Source organism: Panthera onca, chromosome X (assembly GCF_046562875.1).
Source record: "Panthera onca isolate mPanOnc1 chromosome X, mPanOnc1 haplotype 2, whole genome shotgun sequence".
Lineage (NCBI taxonomy): Eukaryota > Metazoa > Chordata > Mammalia > Carnivora > Felidae > Panthera > Panthera onca.
Window position 1 is genome coordinate 125,508,823 of NC_138357.1, and position 12,596 is coordinate 125,521,418.

Sequence of the window (12,596 nt, forward strand, 5' to 3'; positions counted from 1 at the left end):
CATTCTGATGTCATGGTCGCTTCCCTTTGCAAATCAGGATTTGCTGAAGTCACAAAAATGAGATCTTGCCACTCTAGGAAATCAGAGATTAAAAACAGAACTCTAGGGACCTCATCAAGACAAAAGCCTTCTGCATGTCGAAGGAAAACAATCAACAAAACTAAAAGGCAACTGATGGAATGGGAGAAGATGTTTGTAAATGATGTATCAGATGAAGGGTTAGTATCCTAAATCTGTAAAGAACTTATGAAACTCAACACCCGAAAAACAAATAATCCAGTGAAGAAATGGGCAAAACACATGAATAGACACTTTTCCAAAGAACGCTTCCAGATGACTAACACACACATGAAAAGATGCTCAACATCCCTCATCATCAGGGAAATACAAATCAAAACCACAAGGAGATACCACCTCATACCTGTCAGAATGGCTAACATTAACAAGTCAGGCAACAATAGGTGTTGGCGAGGATGCAGAGAAACCCTTTTGCACTGTTGGTGTGAATGCAAACTGGTGCAGCTATTCTGGAAAACAGTATGGAGGTTCCTCAAAAAATTAAAAATAGAACTACCCTACGACCCACTAATTGCACTACCAGGTATTTATCCAAGGGATACAGGTATGCTGTTTCGAAGGGGCACATGCACCCCAATATTTATAGCAGTGCTATCGACAATAGCAAAAGTGTGGAAAGAGCCCAAATGTCCATCGATGGATGAATGGATAAAGAAGATGTGGTATATATATACAATGGAGTATTACTCGGCAATCAAAAAGAATGAAATCTTGCCATTTGCAACTACGTGGATGGAACTGTGGGGTATTACGCTAAGCGAAATTAGTCAGAGAAAGACATCATATGACTTCACTCATATGAGGAATTTAAGATACAAAACCGATGAACATAAGGGAAGGGAAGCAAAAATAATGTAAAAACAGGGAGGGGTACAAAACATAAGAGACTCTTAAATACAGAGAGCAAACAGAAGGTTGCTAGAGGGATTGTGGGTGGGGGGATGGGCTAAGTGGGCAAGGGGCACATTAAGGAGGGCACTTGTTATGATGAGCACTGGGTGATACATGTAGGGGATGAATCACTGGATTCTACTCCTGAAATCATTATTGTACTATCTGCCAACTAACTTGGATGTAAATTTAAAAATAAATAAATAAATAAATAAATAAATAAATAAATAAATAAATAAAGGAACTCTAGATCTTTGCCAAAGTTTACATTTGCTTTCTAGTAGACTCAACGCTAAAAATACAAGAGATATCCCTTCTTAAGCTCAACTGAAAATTGTTAGCATTTATTTCACTTCCAATGACAGCCTCTTAGCACACACACACACCTACACTAAATATGTTCAATACATATTGAGTACATGTTGAATACATTCGATATGCACTGAACACGGGAGCCTGGAGAACAGAATTCTCAGGGTCAATTTCATATGAATTTTTGAATCCAATCGCTGGATACCATAAACTATACAAATTATGTGGGTGTGTGTAAAGTCACCGTGCCTCTTAGAAATGCCCTCTTCAGCCTGAACATGTGAATATTCGCAGAGAAAAACAAAGAGAAGTTTCTTTCAATTGTAATGTTTTCCCTAGCAATGAAGCGGTGTTTTCCATGAATTTAGGGAGAAAAGAGGCCAACATATCTGGCCCCTGACACCACACAATGACCCAGGTTCCCCTCGCTCTGTCGAGGACGATACGAAATGTGGATCTCATTCTACCCAGTGGCATTAACCTTTTTAAATGTAGCCTTGACTTAAATGAATGAAACACTACTTTGTGAATAAAATTAACTCACTAAATTCACCTGTTATTATGCAGCCTCTGTTTTCTTTTCAGAATATGCAAACACTTCTCCATCACCATGGTAATGACTGTGCAGACCTCAGAGCTCCTGGAAGAATTACCAGGATGCATCTCCTTTGAGGGGTGACACCTGGACTCTTCCGTTTGTAGAAGGTCTACTGAGACATCTGTAAGATTCCCCGGTCTCCTTCCACCTCCCCTGTACTCAAATCTAATCAGCAAGTTGGCAGAGTCCCTGGCAGAGCAGAGCAGAGGCATCTAAATGGCCCGCTCCGAAAGAGAGAGGAGGCTTCACGGGCACTTAGCTGTGGTTTTGGATCTAGTGTGTTGCTATTAGTCATAGGGCTTTGGTAATTCACTCCAAATGTGGGGCCTCAAATGCCCCCACAAGAAGACATCTCTTTTCTCCCATCTCATGCGGCTGTTTTGCAGCATGAAAGACGTGATGTGTGTGTCCCCAGGGCCTGGCAGGAAAGGACCACTGAGCAGAGGTCGCTGACACTTGAACATGCCCCGTTTGCGCCTTGCACCCAAGCTGGCCCTGACTTACAGAGCCCTGAAGACAGGAATGCCTAAGGGAGGAAGCTGGATGGCTGTAGGATCCTTCACTCAGCACACAGGGGGAAGGCCGGCGATCTCCAAGAAATCTACAGCTCATTCCTGCCTCTAAGAGCAACAAGGACTCTTGCTAATTCAAGTGGGTTCAGGATGAGCTGCCTCTTGAGTTACTATACAGCTTATAGCATATGGTGTGGTGAACCGATCATCTAGCCTTCCAACAAAAACATCTCCCCAAGACAAATTTTATCCCTGGGAGTAAATTAGGATGAGGCCCCACGGGCCATGTTGTGGTTTCAGCATTCCCAACCACCAGTCTCCTCAATGTTAGAAGTAAGCACTGGTGACCTGTCTGTAGCAAATTTGCTTCAGAAGACCTCACGCCCCTGTCATCTGCAGCTCCACATCTCAAGTCCGTATCCTCAGTATAAAATCATTCCAGCGAAAAGGCTTAGAGAACGAATATAAATTTTAGAAATAAAAGGGGCACCTGGGTGGCTTAGTCGGTGATCTCACAGTCAGTGAGTTCGAGCCCCGCATCAGGCTCTGTGCTGACAGCTCAGAGCCAAGAGCCTGCTTTGGATTCTGTGTCTCCCTCTCTCTCTGCCCCTCCCCTGCTCTAGCTCTGTCTTGCAAATAACAAAAATGAATAAAAATGTAAAAATAAATAAATAAATAAATAAATAAATAAATAAATAAATTTTAGAGATATCAGTTTAAACCATTTTTATCACTATTATTGACATACGAATTGAACGTGAACTGCATACCCCCCACATTGTCTTTTATGCTAACATATCACGAGAAGGTGCCAGTTTCCACTGGGAAATTCTGAACTGAAACGCATTTGAATAAATTTCAGAAACATTGCCATTGCTTTGGTCATTGTCCTGCTCCTGCCGAGTCTGAACCCATTTCTCACACAAAGGTGGTAAGACCTTCTTAAATTATTCAGGATATGCTGGCCAATGACACAACACATATAAATGAGGTCTTCACCTCCTTAAAACAATCTTTTTTTTTTTTTTTGTACAAACGTTGCTATGATTCTTTGGTGACACATTAACGCAGATCTTTCAAGATGTGTGGCCATCACCCGCAGCGAATCAGGTATCACATGTGACACAGTCTGAGGACAACTGTACCCAAGGATGGGTTTACCTAGATGTTTTCAATCTTTGTGTGTTCAGGCAACGTCATGGCAAAACCTTTTTGGGAAACAAATGCAGTATTTTCACTAATACTGACTGCACGTGCTACACCAACGTGAGCAACAGGCATTTCCTCTGGAACCATCTATTTCGAAGAATAAACCCTTCTGTAATAACTCAATAACCCCAACTTTCAACCGCGGTGTCGCTCGAACATCTTAAATCTCTAGTTCTGCCAGAAAATTGCAGATGCCTGCATCTCACCCACATGAACGACACAGGCTTCAATACCCTTAGGATCAAATTGCTCTTGGTTCCCTCCCAAAGCCACATGCGGAGGGACCCATTAAAATGCCTTGTAATCATATGAATATTCATACTCTCTATAGACTCCTCCACTGCTGTCAAAATACCACCTGTTGAAAAGAAGTGATTCATCTAGAAGCCGAGTCTGATCCCTGACCCCTGTGATTCTGCAGGGGCCACCGTATTATTAATGTCTTCTGTTTCTGAGAGATTGCTGGTGGATGCAGACGGATGGGCGAGTGTTCAGCTGTTAGAGCAAATTTGGCAGACAGCAGACTGCTGTGTTCTGGCATGAGTGGACAGGTCTGCAATCCCAGGGAGCGCCGTCTGAGTCCGGGATGGCTGCTCCCTTGCTTAGAAAACACAGCGAGGTTAACCCATGTGGTAAGAGCTTTTTCAACCACGCGAACTGTGGCCCACTGTTGACTTATGACGCTAATTTAGTGTCACAGCCAGTTCTTAAAAAATAATACACAACAGGGACACCTGGGTGGCTCAGTCGGTTAAGCGTCCAACTTCGCCTCAGGTCATGATCTCGTGGTCCGTGAGTTCGAGCCCCGTGTCGGGCTCTGTGCTGACAGCTTGGAGCCTGGAACCTGCTTTGGATTCTGTGTCTCCCCCTCTCTCTGCCCCTCCCCCGCTCACACTCTGTCCCTCTCTCTCTCAAAAGTGAATAAACGTTAAAAAAAAAATAAAAAAAAATAACACACTACAGGGGCACCTAGGTGGTCAGTTGGTTGAGTCTTTGACTTTGGCTGAGGTCATGATCTCACAGTTCCTGAGTTCGAGACCCACATGGGGACTCACCGCCGTCAGTGCAGAGCCTACTTTGTATCCTCTGTCCCTCTCTCTCTGTGCCCCTCCCCCACTCGTACTTTCTCTCTCAAAAAGAAATAAAACATTACCAAAACACACACACACACACACACACACACACACACACACACACACAACAGAATAAGATGCAAAGTGGAGCGCCTGGCTGGTTCAGTCGGTTAAGCATCTGACTTCAGCTCAGGTCATGATGTCACTGTTTGTCAGTTCAAGCCCCGCCTCGGGGTCTGTACTGTCAGCTCCGAGCCTAGACCTGGTTTGGATTCTGTGTCTCCTTCTCTCTCTGCCCCTCCCTCGCTCTTGCTCTCTGTCTGTCAAAAATGAATAAATGTTAAAAAAACTAAAAAAAAAAAAAAAAAGTAAGATGCAAAGTATCAGAAGTGATCATGCTGCTAAAAAAAAAAAAGAATCGTTTCAAGAGACTTGTTTCAATTAACAATCTATGTATATCTTACTGGATGACAACATAACATGTATACCTTATAAAGTTCTAAAACTTTTGCATTAGATCACAAGTCAGTATCCCCTTCTAGAAAAGTCTGGGGGCAAAACAATAATTGCAGCTTTTGTCACTAAAGTCCCCATCGACACTCTAGTACGTTTCCGAGTGTCCTAGGAGACATGTGTTTTAGACTCTCTCAGGGAGCTTGTTAAAAGGAGATGTTCCTCAGCACGGCTCAGTAGCAACCTCAAGAGAAAAGATGGGCAACCTTCAGTTTTAACAGCAGCCTCGGTTCTTGTAACAGTCTGAGCAGCCATTATTCTGGCTGTGCGGGCCAACAAACCTACATAGGCACCAATAACCCAATGGCACCTCTATATGCAAGTGATTACGACAGACACTTAAGAGCATGACTGTCAGCTTAAAATCTTCCGTCCAGACCCGCATTACGTCCTCCCTCCTGCCGTTGTGCTGAAACCCAGTCTCTGCAGCCTTTGGTGCCGGAACAACTCACGCTCCCAGCATGCACGCGGCCAGTGACTGCCCAGACCCAATGTGTGATTTTAAGATGAAATTTCCACTTTTCTCAGGGCACCTGGGTGGCACCTGACTCCTGATTTCAGCTCAGGTCATGACCTCATAGTTCATGAGTTCAAGCTCTGCATCTGGCTCTGCACTCATGGACTGGAGCCCGCTTGCGATTCTCTCTCCCTCCCTCTGTTTCTGCCCTTCCCCCTCTCTGTCCCACTCTCTCAAAATAAATAAACTTTGAAAAGAAAAAAAGAAACATCCACTTTTCTCTAAGGTGACAAATGGAACAGAACGGTTCTGTTTTTGACAGTAGGTGTTGCTGATACAGTTCCTACTCAGGAATGCCACCAACCCTTCTCTGGTTGGTGACTGCAACCCTCAACACTATGCATGAAAGGGGTCCTCACGGACTAAACGAGATCGTCAGCTTCCCCCTTTCTCCTCACACAGTGGTTTTGCTCGGAAACTTTCATGGGGGATCTCCCTGTGTCCTTTGTGTCGCAAGGACATCTACACTTACAATGCTCGCTTGAAGAGTAATGACCGTGCTTACAATGCTCACTTGAAGAGTAATGACCGTGGTGATACTTAAAGCCCCTTTGGTCATGTGGGAGACCTTTCTGGCATGGTACCAGGAGCACAAGATGTGAGTGATATCGGCAGAGCTGTTCCAGCGAGAGCCCATGCCATTACGCTTCCTATCACGTGTCAGTCCGTTCTCTGCATCCTTCCTCCCGAGAGCCTAGCTGGACAAATCTGCTCTGCATGGAAGGGGAAACGTGGCTGGCAAGACCACACCATTTTTCCAACCTGTACGGAAATAACCAAACACTATGCTTCACGGGCAGCAGCATCAGGATAAAAGGTGATACCTACCGTCGAATGAACTGGGCCGCATCCGCCACCAGCCTCTGCATGAGGTTGTCGTAGGATAGAGGCTGCTGGGTGATCTCGTGGTTCCTCATCAGGAAGCAGTTCAGGGGCCGGAAGTAATGCAGGAAGCACACCAGAAGGCCCAGTATCATGGCGGCCAGGCAGAGAAGGCCGAAGAAGACCAGAGGGGGCACTCGGACAAGCCCCAGGTACTTGAGCACCACCATGGTGAGGAGAGTGACCGCTATGATCTGAAGAGGGATGAACACCAGCAGCCTGATACCCCTGGTGAACACACTGCCTTCTCCGGGCTTGCAGTCCCTTAGGTTGGTCACAGGGATCCCATGGAAATAATCAAAGCCATGGCTCAATGGGTGGTGACAAAAGTCGCTTTTGTTGTGACAGTTCGTCCCAAGGTGCCACTTCCCTGAGAAGGAAGCGGATGATAGGTTTAGACCCAATGAACACCCTAACTTGAACGTTAGCGTCTGATTCCCACCTGGTGAAAAGCGGGATCGCTCTGCACGTTTATTAGCCAAACGCCTACTATTCTGTAGAACCCCCTGGTTTTTCACTTCCTCCTCCACAAACAACAAGGTATTCACTACTCACTCTATCAGAAAACAAGAACTAATTTAGTGTCGAAAATAACAAAAGAAAACAAAAGAAAAATACCTAACATATTTAACAGGCAGGTGACAAAAATACACAGAAAAACACAGTGTCTTTAAAGACAGTTCCTTAAAATTAAAGTTGTAGGACCAATTTGGTTTTGTCCCTTGAATATTAAAAGTGAAAATGAATCCTTTCTCAAAAAGCTGCACCTCAAGCATGAGCAAATCACACTCATAACTCAGCAATTATTTTAAACATCTATGAACATTTCTTATAAAATGTTAATTATACCACTAAATTGGTTGAGTGTCTCACAAAAGAAAAACATGATGGTTTAATGACAAGAGGTAGGAGGAAAGACAATGGTCATTTTGCTTCTATGAAATATTTTAGGATTCATCTGATGACCCACATAGACTTAAGCATATTAACTAAAAAAGGACGAATGTATCACTCCTATCAACTGAATAAAATCAATGTCAAGTGAGACAAAGTCTAACATAATTTTAGCACTAATATATAAAATTAAAATACTCAACAGCATAGTGTGTATACATAGTTTCGTATGCTGTATGGCTATTTATAATTATTTATCAATCTATCACTTGTTCCATCTCTGCATCTCATCTGTCCATCCATCACCTATCCATCCACCCATCCATTCATTAATTTATCATCCATCTTTAACCATCATCCATCTACTCATCATCCATTCATCCATCATTCATCCGTCCATCCACCAATTACCCATCCATTCAACATCCATCCATCTAACCATCTTCTATGCACCCATCCATCCCTCCACCATCCATCCATCATGCATCCATCCATCAACCCAATATCCATCCATTCATCATCTATCCATCCACCCATTATCCATCCATTATCTACCCATCTATCCATCATTCATCCATCCATCCATCATCCATCCATCCATCATCTACCCATTATCCATATATCTATCATCCATCATCCATCCCTATATCCATCACTCATTCATCCCTCCATCATTCATCCTTTCATCCACAATTCATCCATTCATCCACCCATCCATCATCTACTTCATCTGTTGATCTATCTATCCTTACCTCTGTCACCTATGTCATCCACCTTTCCATTTATCCATACATTCATCAGTCCATCCATCTATCATTATCTATCTATCTATCTATCTATCTATCCATCCATCCATCCATCCATCCATCCATCCATCCACATACACACACTGACCGTATCCTTACATTCAAATAGCTCAGATAGGTGTATTGCATTTTAATGGAAATGGAGATCATTTGTTCCCTATCTGAAGTTGTGCAAACTGTATGCGTGATGTCATCCGTAAGAAGGCAGTCACCATGTCCTGTCCCAGGCCCTCGATTCCCACTCCACAGCTGCCCATACCTATGAGAGCTGTTGAATAGCCTTGACCCTTGAGAAGCTTGGCAAATGTAATCTCGCTGGTGGGAAGTCCTCCAGATGAGGCCGAGAAGAGATACACACCCACGAGGAACTCAGATGCCATTCCTGAAGCAGGAGAGACGAGCACTGAAACAGGAGTCTGGGGATGCCCTTAGGAGGCCAGCAGCCATGGCCACGGAGCCCGCAGGTTACCTGATCGGATGGGGTAGCGGCCTGTCATGAAGGCTGCCCTACTCGGGGTGCACAGGGGTGATGCCGCCAGGTGCTGCGTGAGCTTCACGCCCCCTTCAGCCAACCGGTCAATATTGGGAGTCCTAGAACAGAAGACTCGTGTCATTCACGATGACCTTGACACATGCAGCTCCACTGTGGCTTTTCACAGTGCGTCACCTCTCCGTCATCCAGAGAAACACCTAGGAGGATGCATGATGCAGGACAAACCATCCCAGTGCTTCTGCTCTGGGAACAGACCGGCCGATCCCATCACAGTTGTTGTGCACATGCTAGGCATTCTGTTCTGGGACCACGCTGAGCTCTCACCCCTCATCGTCCGCTGGGAATGAGGCCGCACCCTCTCTGCCAGCCCACTTTCTGTCCTGCAGGTCCTGGCACAGACGGGATTCTCCTGAGCTTCCTATGACCAAGCTTGTCCCTGGGGGGTCTTGATGTGTGTGTGGGACACAGATCCTATCACAGCAGCTTGCTCACCATAAACGGACAGCTCGGCTCACTGCGCTCCGTGCCTGCACCGTGGGGGTAACACACATCTTGCTCATCATGGCCCACAGCCCGGTGCCCACACAGAGTAGCCCTGGGTGGTGCACAGCGTCAAGGGTACAGTCGTCTCCTCGCAGTGCTATCATCAACGTGCTCCCCCGCCCACGAATTTCGTGTGTGCATTTGACAGTCAACTTCTTCCCTGTGCTTTTCTGCCTTCAGTCAGAGATTTAGAAGATTTAGAAGGACTGAACCTGTGTATCTGACTTAAACCTCCCCATCCCTAGACTGACACTTTTTTTCTTCCTTTTGAGATTTGGTAGAAACAAAACCTTAAAACTTGATTGTAATTTTTTTTAATTAAGACAGCTGAACAGGAACGGTTGTCTGTTCTCTCAGTGAACTTCAGGAATACGTATATTGTTTTAATGTTTATTTATTTTGAGGGGGGAGGGGCAGAAAGAGAGGGAGAGAGAGAGAATCCCAGGCAGGCTCTATGTGGTCAGTGCACAGGGCCTGATGTGGGGCCTGATCTTATGAACTGTGAGATCACGACCTGAGCCGAAATCAAGAGTCAGATGCTTCACCAACTGAGCCATATGTATACTGAGGAATACACAGAATATTAAAAATAATAAATTTTTTAAAATGAACAGACATGAATAAGAAAAAGTAAATTACTAAAAAGAGATGTACGGCAAGTGTCAAAAAGTAAGATCTACGCCATTTTTTACAAAATGAGGCGAACGGTGGGTGGAAAACTTACGTGGTCAATTGAAATCTCATCCTTGCCCATGTGTTTAAAACTCTAACAAATATCACAGGTAAGCTCACAGTTTAAAACAACAAGCAGCATCGGGATGCCTGGGTGGCTCAGTCAGCTAAGCTTCCGACTGTTGGTTTTGGCTCAGGTCATGATCTCACGGTTTGTGAGTCTGAGCTCTGTGTTGCACTCTGGGCAGACAGCGCAGACCCTGCTTGGGATTCTCTCTTCAATCTCAAAAATAAATAAACTTAAACAAAATTATTAAAAAATAAATAAGTAAAAAAAAATCTGAATGACAGAGGGGCACCTGGGTGTCTCAGTCACTTAACTCAGTCAGTTAAGCATCCCACTCCTGATTTTGGGTCAGGTCATCAACTTATTGTTTCTTGGTTCAAGCCCCACATCGGGCTCTGTGCTGACAGTGCACAGCCTGCTTGGGTTTCTCTGTCTCAAAAATACCTAAACATTAAAAACAAAACAGAACAGAACAAGCGGCATCTGATGCAAAGGTTCAGTGTGGAACTGAGACACGTCTGGTTAAGCCTTGCACAATGGTTTCTCCTGAAAAGAAAAACGTATAGCCAACTTCTGTTTGATGTGACACATCACAACGAAACACCCCTTCCTGCTGCGTTGTCATGTAGAAGAGACGATGACGAGGCAGAGTGATGGCAAGAAAGTAAATCAGTGTCCCGTGGCACTTACCAGTGCGTCCATCCCCAAGCTTCACAGAGTCACTATTGATAGATCTCATGAGAAGATTCTATAAAAGCACACGATCTCTTTCCCCACCTTGTGTGATTCGGTTTGAACTGATCATTACTAAGTAAGAGGAAGCTCAGGACCAGTTTATGTGATTGTTTCCTCATCGTTATAAAGAGAGAATGCCGTCTTGATGCCAATATTCTATTACTCAAGGACCAACTTCCTTTTTTAAACCAAAGGGCCCTTAGAATACATCTTACGTGAACCTAGTGTTACGCAGGGGGCTGAGAAACGAAATGCCCTCATCTGTCCCTGATTCTGGTCCCCAGTGTCCTTCTAGCATCACCATGACCCCTGATCCTTGGAAGGTTCTGGAGTCATCCAACCTGACACATGCCTCTGGGCCACCTGTCCCGGCCAGGGTGGTAACTGTGGAGGCAAAACAAGGAGGGATGGGGGCAGGGGGGCCACCCACTGGCACAAAGCCAGGTACCAGACAGAGAAAATAAAATGAAGAGGTGAGCCAATGGGAAGAAGAGACGGAGGACGTGTGGAAGCAGGACAGTATCACTGGGTCAGACAGTCATTAGGAGTATCTTTCTAGTGGTCTCTCTGGGTTGATGCAACTCACTACCCGTGTTTGAACACATCAAGTCCCGCCCGCCTTCCCGACGCCAGTATCTGCCTGCACTCACGAGAAGTCACACACGAACGAGTGTGCCCTGAAGGGGTGGTCTGCATGCTCTGTGACTGTTCACATCACTGGGGACCACTGCCTACGAGCAGGGCCAGGCTTTCGCACGACAAGCACGTCATCGCACCTGAGGGTCTTGTTTCCATAGCACCCAAGATCTCCGATGCCAAGGTCGTCAGCCAGCAGGAGGACCAGGTTGGGCCTTGTGGCTGCATGGCTCTGGGCCACACTCAGGAATGACAGCAGGACCAGGCAAATCCTCATCCTCCTGCAAAGGGCAACGACAAAGACAGAAGTGAGGGACGCCAGCGTGCAATGGACCACCTCCTTTTCTGGGACCTTCTCCCAACCTGTCGCCCCAGACCATTTGTGCTGCAAGAACACAGACTCCGGTGAGCAAAGCACTTTGTCCTCTTTCCAGGGTGTTTGCTTCCAAAACAAACATTTCTGTCTCCGAGGATAGTAATGACCTCTCATTTCTTTTTCTTTTTTTATTTAAGTTTATTTGTTTTGTGCGAGACAGAGAGAGCGTGATGCGGAGAGGGGCAGAGAGAGAATCCCAAGCAGGGTCTGCAGGATCAGCTCAGAGCCCGACATGGGGCTTGAACCTACAAACTGAGGGATCGTGACCTCAATGGAAACCAAGAGTCGGATGCTCAACCAAATGAGGCACCCAGGCACCCCATGACCTGTCACCTCTATTCTACTACTCTTCCCCAACACATAGGCTCTGCTTGGAAGAAGGAAAACACAACCACCCGCCATCTTTTTTTGGCATGTGAGCTCTGTAATTAGCTAAAAGTTCTCTGTGTGAGCTGTGGACAGACGAGTACTTCACTAAGACCCAACTGTCAACGTCCTCTCCTTTCTAAAATTCGCTTCTTTTTTGTTTGTTTTTAAAGGGAAGGTTGGGTCAACGTTTCAAAACTCAAGGAGCACAAGGTTTATAGCCTGGGGCAGCTCGAGATGCTGGGTAATAGGTCACACTTCGCCGTCTCCCATCACTGTCTCCCCGCCTCCTAGACCAGGGTCCCTGTGTCCGTTCAACCTCCCATCTGGAACCAGAAGCCTGGCCCTGGGAATCAGATTCTCTCCTCTACCGGAGGACGGGGCTTCCCAGTTCATTTTGTTGTCTGCCTCCGTCGCTCCTCT

At 45.6% G+C, this 12,596-nt stretch overlaps 1 protein-coding gene across 1 annotated transcript in view; it reads right to left on the reverse strand.

Moving 5' to 3' along the window:
- Positions 1-12,596, reverse strand: part of LOC145714023 (steryl-sulfatase-like) — a 151,883-nt gene that overhangs the window by 66,982 nt on the left and 72,305 nt on the right. The window contains exons 3-6 of the mRNA XM_081793018.1: positions 11,572-11,712; positions 8,755-8,876; positions 8,545-8,667; positions 6,532-6,955 (exon numbers count right to left, since the gene is read on the reverse strand). Of these exons, the coding sequence (XP_081649144.1) occupies positions 6,532-6,955; positions 8,545-8,667; positions 8,755-8,876; positions 11,572-11,708 (806 nt within the window). The 5' untranslated portion in view covers positions 11,709-11,712. The remainder of the gene's footprint in view (positions 1-6,531; positions 6,956-8,544; positions 8,668-8,754; positions 8,877-11,571; positions 11,713-12,596) is intronic.